The following is a 14,377-nucleotide window of genomic DNA, read 5'->3' as shown; positions in this document are numbered from 1 at the left end:
TAGTGTTTGATTGAATAAACAAGGGATGGGAATTATGGAGGGATATCTTTAGTATTCTTCCTTCTACAACCTATCATCTCAGGAATTAAAGATTTGTCTCAGAATCAAGGAGCTGAGTGCTTGCTACCACCCATCTACCCTGGCTTCTCTGATTCCCTGGCCAAAATTGGCTTCCTTTTGTCTATAATGTCAGTGTGACCTGTTTAAAATATTTCCATTACCATATTTTGCCCACTCACTTCAACTCCATTGACAGTTTCCTGCAGCCCCCGATGATGATTATTGACCTGGATTGCCATCTATTCATTCATCCATTCTTCATTCCTCCATTCAACAAGGACTTATTGAGTACTTATTATATGCCAGGCATCTTCCTAGAAGTGATGATATGGCAGTGAAAAGAACAAAGAGTGCCCTCAAAGTATGTACACATATAAATGTATGTATAACAATAGCAGACATATGCAATGATTACATAATGCAATTTCAAGTGTTGATAAAGACCATGAGGAAAAATGAAGGAGGAATGGTTCTATTGGACTTAGGGTGGTCAGGGATGGCCTCTCTGAGAGGTACCATTTAAGCAGAGACTTGAAGGGAGGGAAGAAACAAGTGTTTCTCTGGGACAAAATGTTTTAGGCAAAAGGCTCTGGATGGAGTTCATGCTTGGTACGGTAAGGAACAGCAGCTGGAGTGATGCACCAGGGTAGGGGAACTAGGAGGGAAAGTCAGGTAGAAGGCAGGCAATGGATCCCTGGAGACTTTGAAGGCCATGGAAAGGCGTGTTTTGTACTTTGGGTAAGGTAGGAAGGTATCGGAGAATTTTTAGCAAAGAAGCTAACTGATCTGACTCATGATTTTCTGTGATCATTCTGGCTGTGCCATAGGAAGCAGGAGGCCCGATTAGGAGGCATTTGCTGTTGTTCAGGGTAGAAAACGTTGATAGCTTGGACTAGGGGGATAGCAGTGGAGCAGCTAAGAAGAAGCTGTTCTTGCATAATCTGGAGGGAAGGGATCTCTGTTGTTTGTTCCTGGACACTAATATCCTGTCTGGCATGCCCACTGCAGTCATGGCTCCAGGCACCTCCTCTGGGTTCCACCTGTGTAGACTCTTGAGTCTTATCTTCTGCCCAGTCCTACCCAGCTCTAAAGTCTGAGCTCTCATCTTGAAACCGCGCCTAAAACAATGCAATGAAGATCTAAGGAGTGAAAGAAAACAAACACCTTTGAGGAGGCAAAGAGATAGTAAAGAGGCTCAAGAGCAAAGGAACAATCTAGGTACATTCTTACAATGCCTGGTAGGTACCAGACATACGTAAAAGTTGAGTAGGTTAACAGCCGCCAACACTTTTGTAGATGGAAGAATTCGGTTAACCTAAAACTAGTTCAGCCGCTGTTTTTGGAATGAGTCTACTTCCAAGTGATTAAGGAATACACTTTCCTGCTCCCCAAGACTGAGATGCTTTCAATAATGAATAAGCACAACAAAAGGTCTGTAGCTCCAGTTCAAGGCAAACCCTGACGAAGGCTGAAATAGGGAGACAAGATGCTACGGGCAACTAGAAGTGAAAAGAAAAATCAATATTATAGCAAACGTTATGAATTCATGTCAGATGAGGTCCTGGGCCTGCTTCGTATCTTTCTCCATTTCCAGGAACAGCCCGGATAGTTGATCGTCCTGAGATTTGATTCTTTTCACCTGTGAGATGGACATGGTGGGGGAACAGAGAAAAGGAAGTTACAGCCCCTTGCTTGTGTCTGCATTTAGACAGGTGATCATTCATTCTGTGGGAAAACATGAGTTTAATTGAACAGCCAAAACAATAAGACCTCAAAAAAGATTCTCAGGGAATCTAGGAATTAGAGATGATTGGGCCTTTCCCGTGTCTGTAGTGCCATTTCTAACCATTTTGTTCACTCTCCTAATCTCAAAGCTCCCCTCAGGACCATTTTTATGCCTTTGACCTTGTCTGAACCAGCTCATTATGAGCTGTGAAGGAGTTTGCAAGGTTAAATACCGATTTTTTAAAAAAACTCTTTCCAGCAATTTGCTAGTTTTCTAAGTCGAATTCTCTCTCCTAAAACAACAGTCCTTTGTACACTCTGAGCACTTGCCTCTCTTCTCGCTGCTTCTCTGATTCTCCATAGTTTCCTTGCTGTTTTTATTGGAATTTCAGGACTGCTCTTGCATTTACTCAGGGGGCCCACCGCACATTGGGCCATCGAAACGCCCCCCACATGTCTCCAATCTCACACAGTCCTCCATTCACCGCACGGTCGCCCCCTCAGACTCACATTCCATGCAGATTGAAGACTCTCACTGCTTCAAGGAGCTAGAAATTGATAATAAAAACCTAAAGTGCTTATCACAATGCCTGACACTTGGTAACAACTAGGTCATCATTAACAGTCATACAACATGATCGTCATCTGCAATATCGGGATCTTAAGACCTCATACTGGTCGTGGGGAGAAACATGTGGGGGAAAGTTTGTGAGATTTCTAATACAGGGCGTGACCCAAAGACATGGTCAACTGATCTTAGCAGTATTACGATGATGACTAAGTTTCTAGGCCATCTTTTAAAAGTTTAGGTGTTTAGAATTACTTCTTTAAAATCTATATATCCTACTAAGAAGGGAATTTAAAGCACATGAGTTCTGAAATATTATTCGATATGAGGGAGAAATTCCATGTTTGCAATGTACACTAAACAGTAAAGAGTTCAGGTTTAGAAGGAATCAATGTCCTTCGGAACCTTAATGCCATAAATTTGTTACCAAATGAATAGGCTTTTGCTAGTGAATGAATGCCAACTCTTTTTGAATCTCCAGGCATGCGTTAGTATTGACTCATTTTTTATGTGGCATAAGTTTATCTTTAAAAAAGTAAAAATGAAGCAGGTAGATTGTGGTGCTTGCTGTTCCTAATTTAACACCAGAATTTCAACACTAGACAGACTTTAGGGGGTGACAGTCTGATAAGAAGAACTTAAAACAGTAAGTCCAAAGTCCTGTAACCAATGTAGAAGAAGTATGAATTGTCTATGCCAAACCGAAGAAGAATGGTAGAAATTACAGAGGAGCCTAGGCCTTCCTTAAGTCCTGGCTTGGTCCTACTGTTGTTATGGGAAAATTAAAAATAAATGGACAATAGCTTCCAACTCTAAAACATATTATATGCAGTACATACTTTAACCTAGTTTACAATTAACATTTATTATGCCCACTGAAACCACAAAGCCAATGTTTAATTTTACAGTTTAAAGTCACACATAGGGAAATGCTTTACAAAATAGGATATTGTTCCTCAATGAAAAATATTACAGTATACGTCCCAAACGACTCAGTTCAAGTAGTTTTCCTGAATAACAGAGCTGTCGTGGAATGCAGGCTACAAGACACAGTAATGCTTTCAATAGTCGATTCAGGTTCAAAATTTGCCAAAACTGAAGAGACATTTTAAACAAGACCCGTCTTAGTTTCCCAAGATTTTGGTTTTTCAACTGCATTAACATTTATGGAAAAATACCATCACTTCTGAAAAGTTGAAGATAGTAAGCAGTTTACATTTTACTGCTTATATACAACAACATGTCAATCTTCAATATTTTACTCTACCTTGAAAACATGTTTCAAGATTTAAAAATGGCAGTTGTACCCACTTAGGTTGATCACCTGTTTTTACTCACAGACTCTACTATAGGAATCAAATATTTGTGCCACTGGTTACATCAAATTAAATACATTTCTGCAATCTGTTTAGTTACCTGCGGTCTATTTACAAAGCATGCGTATGATTTCTGCTCATACATCATACTAAAATGTAAGCAGTATTTGTCAACTCCTATGTTTATGTCATGCCCGAGTGTGTAACCCAAAAACACCATCCAGAGACAATGTATTTTTCTTAATCCAAAGTCTAGTCTCACAAAGTCCCACACATGATCTCCTATTCTATTCTTCTATTCTCCTATACTCAGTCTGGGTTGAAGTGCTTCTAATATGCTGTGGATTGCTAAAGAAAAGACCAAGAAGTAGTAGCCAAGTGTTTACAATGGACATAAAATATCGCAAAGCTAAAAAGAGTCAGGCTAAATATACACACAAGTTTGTATACAGGAAACAAACAAGTTCTTTTGAAAGGTAGATTTGAAAGGAACACCGAGGGCTTAGTAAGTGATGAAACCTGACTCCTCTGAAAGTCTGTTCCTCTAGCCTGACGCTTGTCAAGTTTTGATGTCACCTTAAAAATCTTTGATGTACCTATAGCTTATGTCATTGAACCCTGCTGAGCAGACTGACCATTCGATGCAACTTCCCAAACAGGGAGTATCAAGTTGTGCCCTGCCTTGACCCAAAACTGAGTTCTCTTTTGCAAATTGAAAAATCATGCAGAATAAAATGGTAACTCAGAAATCCCACACTTGACAGTTGATCACTGAAGATATTAGCACCTTGATAAAAATTACGGTTGTTCATTGGATGTGCTAAAAGAAAATGAAAAAAGAAAAAAGAATGCTGCTTTATTTACAAATCACAGTTTTCCTCACAGTGTTAGACTTTGGATCACTCTGATGTGGCCATGCCTTAAGATGATGGGCCATTTGGTTTTTCATTTGACCTCCAACAGTCCACATGGACCAGTTGGTGGAGCTCCAGGATCAGAACCACAGGTAGCCAAGTTACTGCTAAAGTGCTACTGTATTAAGAAGGTGCAATTAACTGGGTTAACTAATATGTACATTTCAGTCTTGGTCTCTTTTAAAACCAACAACTTCTAACAACATGTTCTGTTATTTTTTTTCCCCACAAAATCTGCATTGAGAATTATGGTATCATTGCACCAGAAAGACATTTGGCAGATCGAATACTTTTGTGATCTGAACATCATGTATATTTGCATTTTTGTCTCACTAATGCAATCGGTTCTTATTTCAATATGTTCCCATATGTTAATGGACTAGAAGATAATTATACATTATAGACTGATACGTTTCGTGATCCTATAACTTGAGAAGTATTTCTCTAGTTCATGCTGGCAGGGAGATTATTAGGAAGATTTTTTTTTTCAGTGGACTAATTAGCTAAACTGATCTACCTGTTTGATAGTCTAAAACTACAGGTTGTTGGCAAATAAGAAAAATGATAGAGAAAATACACGAGTTCCTTTTTGTGTGTCTAAGTAATAGATTACCTTGACCCTGACCTTGGTTCTATAACTTTGGATGATCATTTCTGTACTCACGGTTATTCATTTATTAACTTTGAAATGTTAAAAATATAAGGGATTTTTATCGCCTCAAGTTTAATTATAAATAGATTAGTAATAGTCCCCAATCCTCAGCCATAAACTGTTAGCAAAATTCGGCCATTATTAATTTCAATCTTATTTCACAAAAAAAGTGAACTCTAAGTCATACACGGGTTCTGGACTTCATTGAATCTGGTTGTTGTGCTCACCTAAACCATTACAATGACCTTGTTACTAAGGAAGGAGTCAAGGGGGGAAATGTCAGAACCAGAGATTGATCTGGTCAATTGTATATCCAAGGGTGCTTTGCTTTATTGCTGTGACCAGACTGAAATCCTAGTCAGAGGCAAGCTGATGTGATCAAAGGTGTCCCTGCTTGTCCCAAGTCCTGTTTGCACTCCATGAGATTCATTAGTAGAGTACAAAGTCACACTCTATCAATGGAGACCCCATAGCCGTAGAACTACCCATGACTACTAATATTTGAAAAACTTAAATTCAATTTGTTTACTCTCCCTATCGAATCCTACCAATACTAGAGACTAAATGATTTTAACTTTTAAAGAGTGTTTTTAAAGCAGCAAAGGACAATATTTGGTTTTATTATCATCAGTGTCTCTTGGGAAGTTATGTGTACACAAATTTCATATAATACATCAACAGCTCCTTGTCCAGGTTTATCAGTGAAATGAATGGACCTGATTCTCAACTGTGTCTTAGCTTCTATGGGAAGCTTCCAGCTATCTACACCAAGTTTGGAACTTAGACCTTAGTTGCTTGAATAAGTGTTTTTCTTATCTGTGACTTGGAAGAATTAGTATTAATGAAACCCAAAAGACCGATTAGTGTAACTACAAGTAATGAACACTACTAGTTAAGAAAGATTAAATTTAAAACTTCCTTAGAAAGGAAAAGTGTATTATCAGAATAAGGATACGTGGAGAACATATACATATATGCCTGTTTCACGCAGAAAGCCTTCTGTAAAAAAATACGAAAGCAACCAGTGTTGTATATTATGTAAACTCACAAAGTGTACTTTATACACAAACATGAAGCATAAATTAAAAGTAGGACAACAGCAAAACATTTTAAATATAGAATTTGCACATATTTTTGTTAAATAAGAATAAATATTTTTATCACACAAATTCACATACCAGTCGCAAAAACAATAAATTACTTTTTTTTTTCAGTGCTGCAACTTTATTTTTGTTTGTGATAAATCCCTTAATTCTTAGTTTAATGGGATAAAACTGTTTCCACAGGAAGGCAAAGGAAGTTGAATTGACTGAATAGATCAAAATAACACCCTTAAACCTTTAAACAACAAGGCAGGGCTTAATTTGGCCTTTTCTGTTCCAGAAGAAAGAAATGCTGTTTTCTTCTGGGCTCCCTTTATTCAGTGAAACTTAATCTGGAGTGTTTTGTTTTGTGGGATTAGATTCTTAACTAACCTGAGCATTTTCAGACAAAATTTTTTTTTTTTTTTCCCTAAGGAAGGAGCCTCAGCATCATGAATCGCAGACTCTTTTTTCACGATGCAAGTCTGGAAAGGTGAAATGAATAGTCCAACATTCAACTGGACTGAACTAGATTTCATTATGGAGGATTTTCCCTTTATCATTCCTTATATCTACTGAACACTCCATTTCTCTGAATTTCAGTTTCTAGTCTATATCGTTTTTCTCAGGAGTTTAGATAGACATACATTCCTCAGTCAATCTATCAATACTCATATGAAAAAACTAAAGAAAACTCCTTAAAAGCATGGAATAGTGGTTTATTCCTTTTAAGTTCTCTAGAGTTGTTTCATTGAGAAGTATAAAACTTCTTTATATGGGGGAAAAATAATGATAGTTCGTGCTAAAAAACCTCTATGCATACGGTATAGAGGAGCAGAGTAGGAGACAAGCATGTTTGCCCTTCAGTTATTTCTTAACGTTGCTGTGAATATAGCCACAAAAGATAAAAATAAACTTTATCAGAATTGATTAAAATTATTTCAAAAATTGGGAAAAAGTAATGTCGGCCTCACTATTAATTCTCTTGGAATAGTCAAATAGTTGATGTAATTTAAAATTTTTCTTCTGACTGATTTGACTAGCTTCCTTCCCTCTCTCTTTTATCTGGTGACCTCCATCAAATGTATGGAGGCCAAAAGTTCTATATGGGCCTCATTTCCCTAATGAATAATTTATTAAGAATAAATGACCACGTTGGGGCGCCTGGGTGGCTCAGTCGTTAAGCGTCTGCCTTCGGCTCAGGTCATGATCTCAGGGTCCTGGGATCGAGCCCCGCATCAGGCTCCCTGCTCAGCGGGGAGTCTACGTCTCCCTCTCCCTCTGCCTCTCCCCACTGCTCCTACTCTCTCTCTCTCTGTATCTCTCTGTCTCAAATGAATAAATAAAAAAAAAATTCTTTAAAGAATAAATGACCACGTCTAAAGGAAAGACCGTCTATGAAAAGCCAAAGGATGATTATCAGTTTTGTAGAACAATTATCTGTTTTACCAAGTAATTTCCTAAGAAAATATTTAAAACAGTGAGACATCCATTCTTCTCTCCCACTGAAATGAATGTGATATAGCTAGATCAATTACATTAATTCTTTTATATTAAAAATATCTTCTAATAAAAATAAACTCTTGTGAGCTTAAGGGAACTCAAACAATGGTCCCCTAACGTCTTTATATGCAAATCTTTAAGAGTAGGCACATTTGGTACGATTATTATAAAATTTTATAACAAACAGTTGGCTTTGTAATATTTCATAAAGAAAAAAATTCCAATGAAATTGAACACCTTGGATTTTCTGAGCTATGGGGTGGAGGGGTGCAGTTTACTGTTTAAAAAAGGATTTTTATGCATGTGATTGTAAAACTTTTCCATATCTAATAACCGAACTTAACAACCTACCTAGACAGACTACGGAAATAGAAGCAACAAACTTCTCAAAAATCATCACATTTCATCACTCAAACACTTAGGGGTACAACCAAATGCTTTCCAATTGGGAAAAATCTTAAGTACACTATCAGTATACTTGGATTTAAAAAGAAAATGCAAAGAATTATTGCCTGTACGGTGTGGAAACAGTCTTATTAATACTAACCACTACTTTTTTTCTGCTTGAGCCACATTAATGATAACCACGTCTAGATGTGGCCAACTACAAAGTGATCTTTAATACTCCTATCAAACTAAGTCAACAAGAAGTACAAAACATTGCAGGTCTTAGAGAACCCTTAGACAGACAAGCAAAAACAAACACATTTTAAAGGCTTGCTGGTAAGAGGTATACCAGTGTTGAAGGTTTTGGATGCGAACAGAAAACTCTCTGCAGTGTGTTTCGTATGAATATTAGACAATATAAGGTATCAGATGAAAGCTTCCGAACGGGGAAAGTGGTGTGAGAATATAAATCGAGACTATGGTGAAATATGGTCTTTTTTTTTTCCTTTTAAATTCTAACATGAGGAAACTAGTTTTTAGGGTGAGAAACTAGTTTTCAGACTCTTGAATACTCATAACATACACACACGCAAACACTATTTCTACATCCTAATTATGCCTCAGTTCGCCTGGCTGCCTGAAAAAATGCAGGCAGTCAAAAGTTTAAGGAAATGGACCCGTGTATGTATTTAAATGACTAGATACACTGAGATCCTTTTTCTTCTTAGAATTTCTCAGAAGATGCTTGCTGTCAAAAATGGTTTTTGACTAAAATTTGATCTCCTGTAGTCTGAAAGTATGCAAAATCCTATTAAAACTGCAGCAAGTTCTTCATTTCCAGTAAAACATCCACAGCTCTTTCTGGAAACTAGAAAAAGTTGAAATAGCTGCAGACCTACTTTGGTCAAACATTTTTTATAGAAATATATGTGTGTGTGTGTGTGTGTGTTCTGTATACACACACACACACACATATTTTTAATAGAACCAAGTGATATAAAGTGACTTATCAAGGGAGAATGTATTTACAAACAGTAAAAATAAGCTACTGTGTATTGTGGATGATAATGATTATGATGCCTCTGAAGACATTCTAGAAGAGGTAGGTGACAAGGGAGACTGGTGTTCTGCCATCTTCAAATGTCCCCTGATTCTACATTCATCAGTGTTTTTTCATTCTTGTAGCCCAGGGGATGTTCAATAACTCCCAAGTGTTTCTTAGATTCCAAGGTCACCACTGTTCACACGGAACAGTGTACATCTTCCTTTGGTCACCGAGAGCAGATTCTGCCCATAATTAGACTCCTGTTGACAATGCCATCGAGGTGTGACTTTCTGTGCTTTAGGTAGACCTCTCGTTCACCACGACGGATCACCCCCATTGGCCAAGACTGCTCCGTGATGAGACGCCCAGTTATCTCTGCAGAACCTCATCACCACAGGCTAACATTTCTTGAGTAAACATTGCTTAAACGCGGAAGGCCTCTGAGAGAGAAGGCATCCCTTCGCTAACTTGCGGTTGGCGTCCTGGCACTGCACGGTCCTGGTGTGCCAGCCCATGTCACAGGTTCGAGAACAGGCAAGCCACGGGCCCGTCACCCACTGCAGCCGTGGACTGGGCGAGCCCACTTTATTGCTGCCGTGGCCGGTGACAGAGTTGACTTTTGGGGTGGACTTCTTGGGAACAAAAAAACTGTAACGGACATCTAACGCTTTAGTTGGATCGGTTGCAAGAATCTGCACTATGAGAATTTCCTTCGTGGCTGAGTAGCCCATCCCGTGCAAGAAGTCGTCTCTATGGCTCCAGCCGCTGTAGTTCATGACGGTTCCATTGATGTCGATGATGGTTTCTGAGGTGGAGATCATGTACTTCCCATTGATGAGGTACTCACCGTTTTTCTTCTTCAAGGCTAAGTAGGCAGTGAATCGAGTCTGGTCTTTGGCTTTGAACTGTCGAACTTTTATGTGGGTTGCCCCTTCGGGGATCCTCACCACGTCAGTGTAACCCTTACTGGAAGCAAAAATGTCCCCAGAGGAGAGAGGGGGAGAGAGAGAGAAGAGAGAGAGACAGAGAGACAGAGAGAGAGAAGGAAAAAATAAGTAAACACTTAATAAATGGATAAACAAATCAAAGTTCTCTAAAAGTCTTTATCTTAACACAAAGTTTTAATGTAGTTAAGAGATTCATTTAAAATTAGCTTCAGGGCGCCTGGGTGGCTCAGTTGGTTAAGCGACTGCCTTCAGCTCAGGTCATGATCCCAGGGTCCTGGGATTGAGTCCCACATCAGGCTCCCCCTGCTCTGCGGGGAGCCTGCTTCTCCCTCTGCCTCTGCCTGCCACTCCCCGCTTGTGCTCTCTCTCTCGCTGTCAAATAAATAAATAAAATCTTAAAAAAAAAAAAATTGGCTTCAAAGATTAGTTTTCTTATAACAAAATAGAATTACAATTAGACTATGATATTGTATACATTTTTATTACGATGTTCAAAATTAGGATGATGTTAGCAACCTGTCTTTTTTAAAAAATGTATGCCAGCTTTATTTAACATTACAACATCCTTATCAAATCCTATCGTTCCGGCACAAAATGGGATATATGTAAACACAAACAAAAATCTGCCCTCAATCTCATAGAAAGCTTTAAATTAATGTCTCAAACTCATTTGCATATTAAAATCATGTGGAGATCTTTTAAAAATTTAAATCCCCAGACCCCAGGCCAATTAAATCCCATCTGTCAGGATGGGGCAGAGGCAGCAGGACTTTGGGAGTTGTTCCAAATGTGCAGAGTAGTTGGGGAACCATGGATTTAACTGTTGAACTAGAGACGGAGTAGAAGCTCTGCTTCTATTTCTACTAGAACACTGGATTTCTTGAGCAGAACACACATGAAATATAAAATTCTGTAAGTGGGTAACCATAGCTTACCAGTATCATCAAAAGAAAAAAAAAATGAATCTTTAATGCCATAGCAAATTTCCTCAGATACTTCGTGCCCATGAACATTATGATAGATTGAGTGAGCTTATATGATGGGTGACAAATAAAGTAGGTCTCTAATGAGCCATCATCTGCTCAGGAAAATGGGCAAAGGCATCGATACCTCTAGTACTGATCACAGCTTTTGAAAAAGGCTAGGACAGAAATGCTAATTAAGTGCCAAGGGACTATACCAGTAAGGAGTCATTTGTGAAACTCTTTGCCTCTATAAGCAAGTTTATAATAAGGTCACCACATGTTTTGCTTTCTTAGCTATTTGAATATAAATAAATAAATTGTGAAGTTTGATGTGTGTGAAATTTAATTATCTACTGTTAAAATTCTTATTCAGGTTTAGAGGTGATAGGGCAACTGATTCATACCCTGAAAATCCAAGTGTATTTTCCCTGCCCAGCCATTCCCTCTAAATTAGAGGGGAGGCTCCTCCCCAGGGAAGCGCACTGTCTACTGAGCATCTGTTGGACAGACTTATGGCCACACAGGTGTCAGAGTTTCTTATTGAGTTGGGAGAGATGATATTGCTTATCCAGTCAACGTGACTCATTATTTTTAGTTTTGTAAGACATTTTGGATTAGGATTTGTTACAGGACTTTTTTTTTTTTTTTTTTAAGTATCTAATAGCAAGAGGTCATATGCAAACCTACAGTGGCTTCGAACAAAACCAGGAGGGATGTTGGAGAGAGTATCTCGTCTTACATAGAAAACATATGAAGTGGAGGTATATTAAAGTATTTGAACAAGTGCACTCTAGATCCAGTGGCAGTGCTAGGCTCAAAAGCCATGGCCCCTTACTCCTAGTTTACTCCTTTCCCAATATCCCCCCCACCCCTTACCTCTGCCAGTCATACTTTCTGACAGTTACATGAAAATATGTTCCGGTTATATTCAGAGTTTAAATGATACCTATCACAGTGTAAAGCAAATAAAGAATGCAGGGTAAGGGAATCAGGTAGGAGAGCTTTTTTTCTATCCTTATTCCTGAGAATCTGTCTCAGATTCATGAGAATCCACTGCAGGGGTCTTCAGGCTGAGCTTCATAAGGCAACGGTCAGTGGGAGGACTGGTGCCTTGATCTCTTAGTGCCTTGGTAAAATAGGATTCTCTTGTTCTGGTACTGAGCAATGGAAGGACTGAGTTGCCACATACTGAGATGAAGAACACTGAGAGAGGGGTGAATTAAGGTAGGGTCATATTCGTGAAGAGGTTTGAGCTGGAAGAAATATTTTTTTTCCTAAGATTTTGTTATTTATTTATTTATTTATTTGTGAGAAAGAGAATGAGAGACAGAGAGCATGGGAGGGAGGAGGGTCAGAGGGAGAAGCAGACTCCCCGCTGAGCAGGGAGCCCGATGCGGCACTCACTCGACCCTAGGACCCCAGGATCATGACCTGGGCGAAGGCAGTCGCTTAACCAACTGAGCCACCCAGGCGCTCCGATGAAATATTTTAATATGCATGATCTCACTGGATCCTCACAGCAATATTAACTTGCAAGAAAATTACTATTAATTCCATTCGACTCTCAAGAATTCTGATAGTAAAAAAAAAAAAATGAAGTGACTCTTGAGAGATCATACAGATCTCGATTACAAAGATCTCAGCTCCAAGATCAATGTCCTTTTTTATACATCACAGTAGGCCAAGGTAATTTATTTGGAAAAGTTAAACAGATCATTTGTACCACATAATATAATCTTGGTCAAATCCATTTGCAAGCTATCAGGTTGCCCACTGCTTGTCACTATCAGGAATTCCTTCATCTTTTTATGGGACAACACATGTGCAGATATTGGTTGCCAATCCAAAGAACAAAATGCCAAATTTAGTATTTATTTTTAATAAATAAACAGCCACTTTTTATGGCTTATAAGTTTATGTAGGAAGAATATACAGAACATTTTATTAGTACATAAGGTATTTTATTTCCTATTTGATTCCTGAATTTCTTCCTCTTCCTTCCTTCTTTCCTTGTTTTTTTTTTTTTTTTCCTTCTTATGACCTAAGGTATAGCCTTTGCTTTGGCATTCATCAGCTATGCAAAATTAGATAAGCCCTAAACTTTCAGAGTCCCAGTTTCTTCATTTGTAAAACAATAAGGCAGACTTCATCATTTCTAAGGTGTCTTGCATATTTGCAATATATAAAAATGCAGTATATGATCGACTTGTGGGGTATTTTATAAAGATAGCTCAATACAATTGGATGAATAATTGCTAAATCACTAGAAAATAGGATTAGTAATGCATATTTAAACTCAGAATAAATTCTTCAGCCATACCATTTTTTTATTATATCAAGGATAATTTCCAGTTTTCCACAATAACATGGCATGAGATTGTCTTAATAAATCCTTACTGTTAATATGGTTTGCATATTACCCTCCAGTTAAAGACAACATAACACATACATCAAGAATATGGGGGTGCTGGACCAATACCACTCAGCATAAGAGTGGTTTGGTGAAGAAAAAAGACAATCCTGCATTCCAGCAGACACTTTAGCTGGCTCCCTCATCCTCACTGATAACATAATATTTAATGCCAGGGGTGCCTGAGTGGCTCATTCAGTTAAGTGACCGATTCTTGGTTTCGACTCAGGGCATGATCTCATGGGTCATGGGATCGCGCCCCATGTGGAGCGCTGGGTCAGGCTCCGTGGGGAGTCTGCTTGAAGATTCTCTTCCTTTGCCCCTCCCCTCACTTGCACTTGGGCAAAAAATATTTAATTCCAGAAACTGGTACTTTATAAACTTACATATTTAAAATGAAAGCATAATCAAGGCCCATAAGAAGCAGCAGACATTACTGTATGTATATTCTTTATACAGTAGATACAAACCAGGAGAGGTCATTATAAAATGATATTATCGTCTACACCCCTGCCACTAACTTATATTTTGCAATGAGAGATGTCTCCTCAAGAAAAATACAGCCTAGTCAACATTTGTCTGTAAAACGAAATAATTATGATGGAAACTGGCCATCCTTCCCTAAATGATGTTTCAGGAATAATAGATCTGCCAAAGATTGCTAGTGGGGATGTCACAGCTTTTTTCTTTTTTCTTTTTAAAGATTTTTATTTATTTATTTCAGAGAGAGAAAGAGAGTGTACACAAAGGGAGAAGCAGGCTCCCCGCTCAGCGGGGAGCCCGATGCGGGGCTCGATCCCAGG

General features: G+C 38.5%; 1 protein-coding gene across 2 annotated transcripts in view; it reads right to left on the bottom strand.

The window, feature by feature from the left end:
- Window positions 1-3,192: 3,192 nt before the first annotated feature.
- ADAMTS5 (ADAM metallopeptidase with thrombospondin type 1 motif 5) overlaps window positions 3,193-14,377 on the bottom strand; it is a 49,498-nt gene continuing 38,313 nt past the window's right edge. Inside the window, exon 9 of one of the 2 annotated variants that reach the window (XM_045902605.3) lies at window positions 3,193-10,218. In XM_045902605.3, coding sequence (XP_045758561.1) covers window positions 9,651-10,218 — 568 coding nt within the window. In that variant the 3' untranslated portion in view covers window positions 3,193-9,650. The remainder of the gene's footprint in view (window positions 10,219-14,377) is intronic. The other variant, XM_064579821.1, reaches the window with a different exon arrangement.

This window comes from Mirounga angustirostris, unplaced genomic scaffold (assembly GCF_029215605.1).
Source record: "Mirounga angustirostris isolate CCGP_5_RB_7025 unplaced genomic scaffold, mMirAng1.0.hap1 SCAF_1, whole genome shotgun sequence".
NCBI lineage: Eukaryota > Metazoa > Chordata > Mammalia > Carnivora > Phocidae > Mirounga > Mirounga angustirostris.
This window is presented reverse-complemented; position numbering and strand designations above follow the sequence as displayed.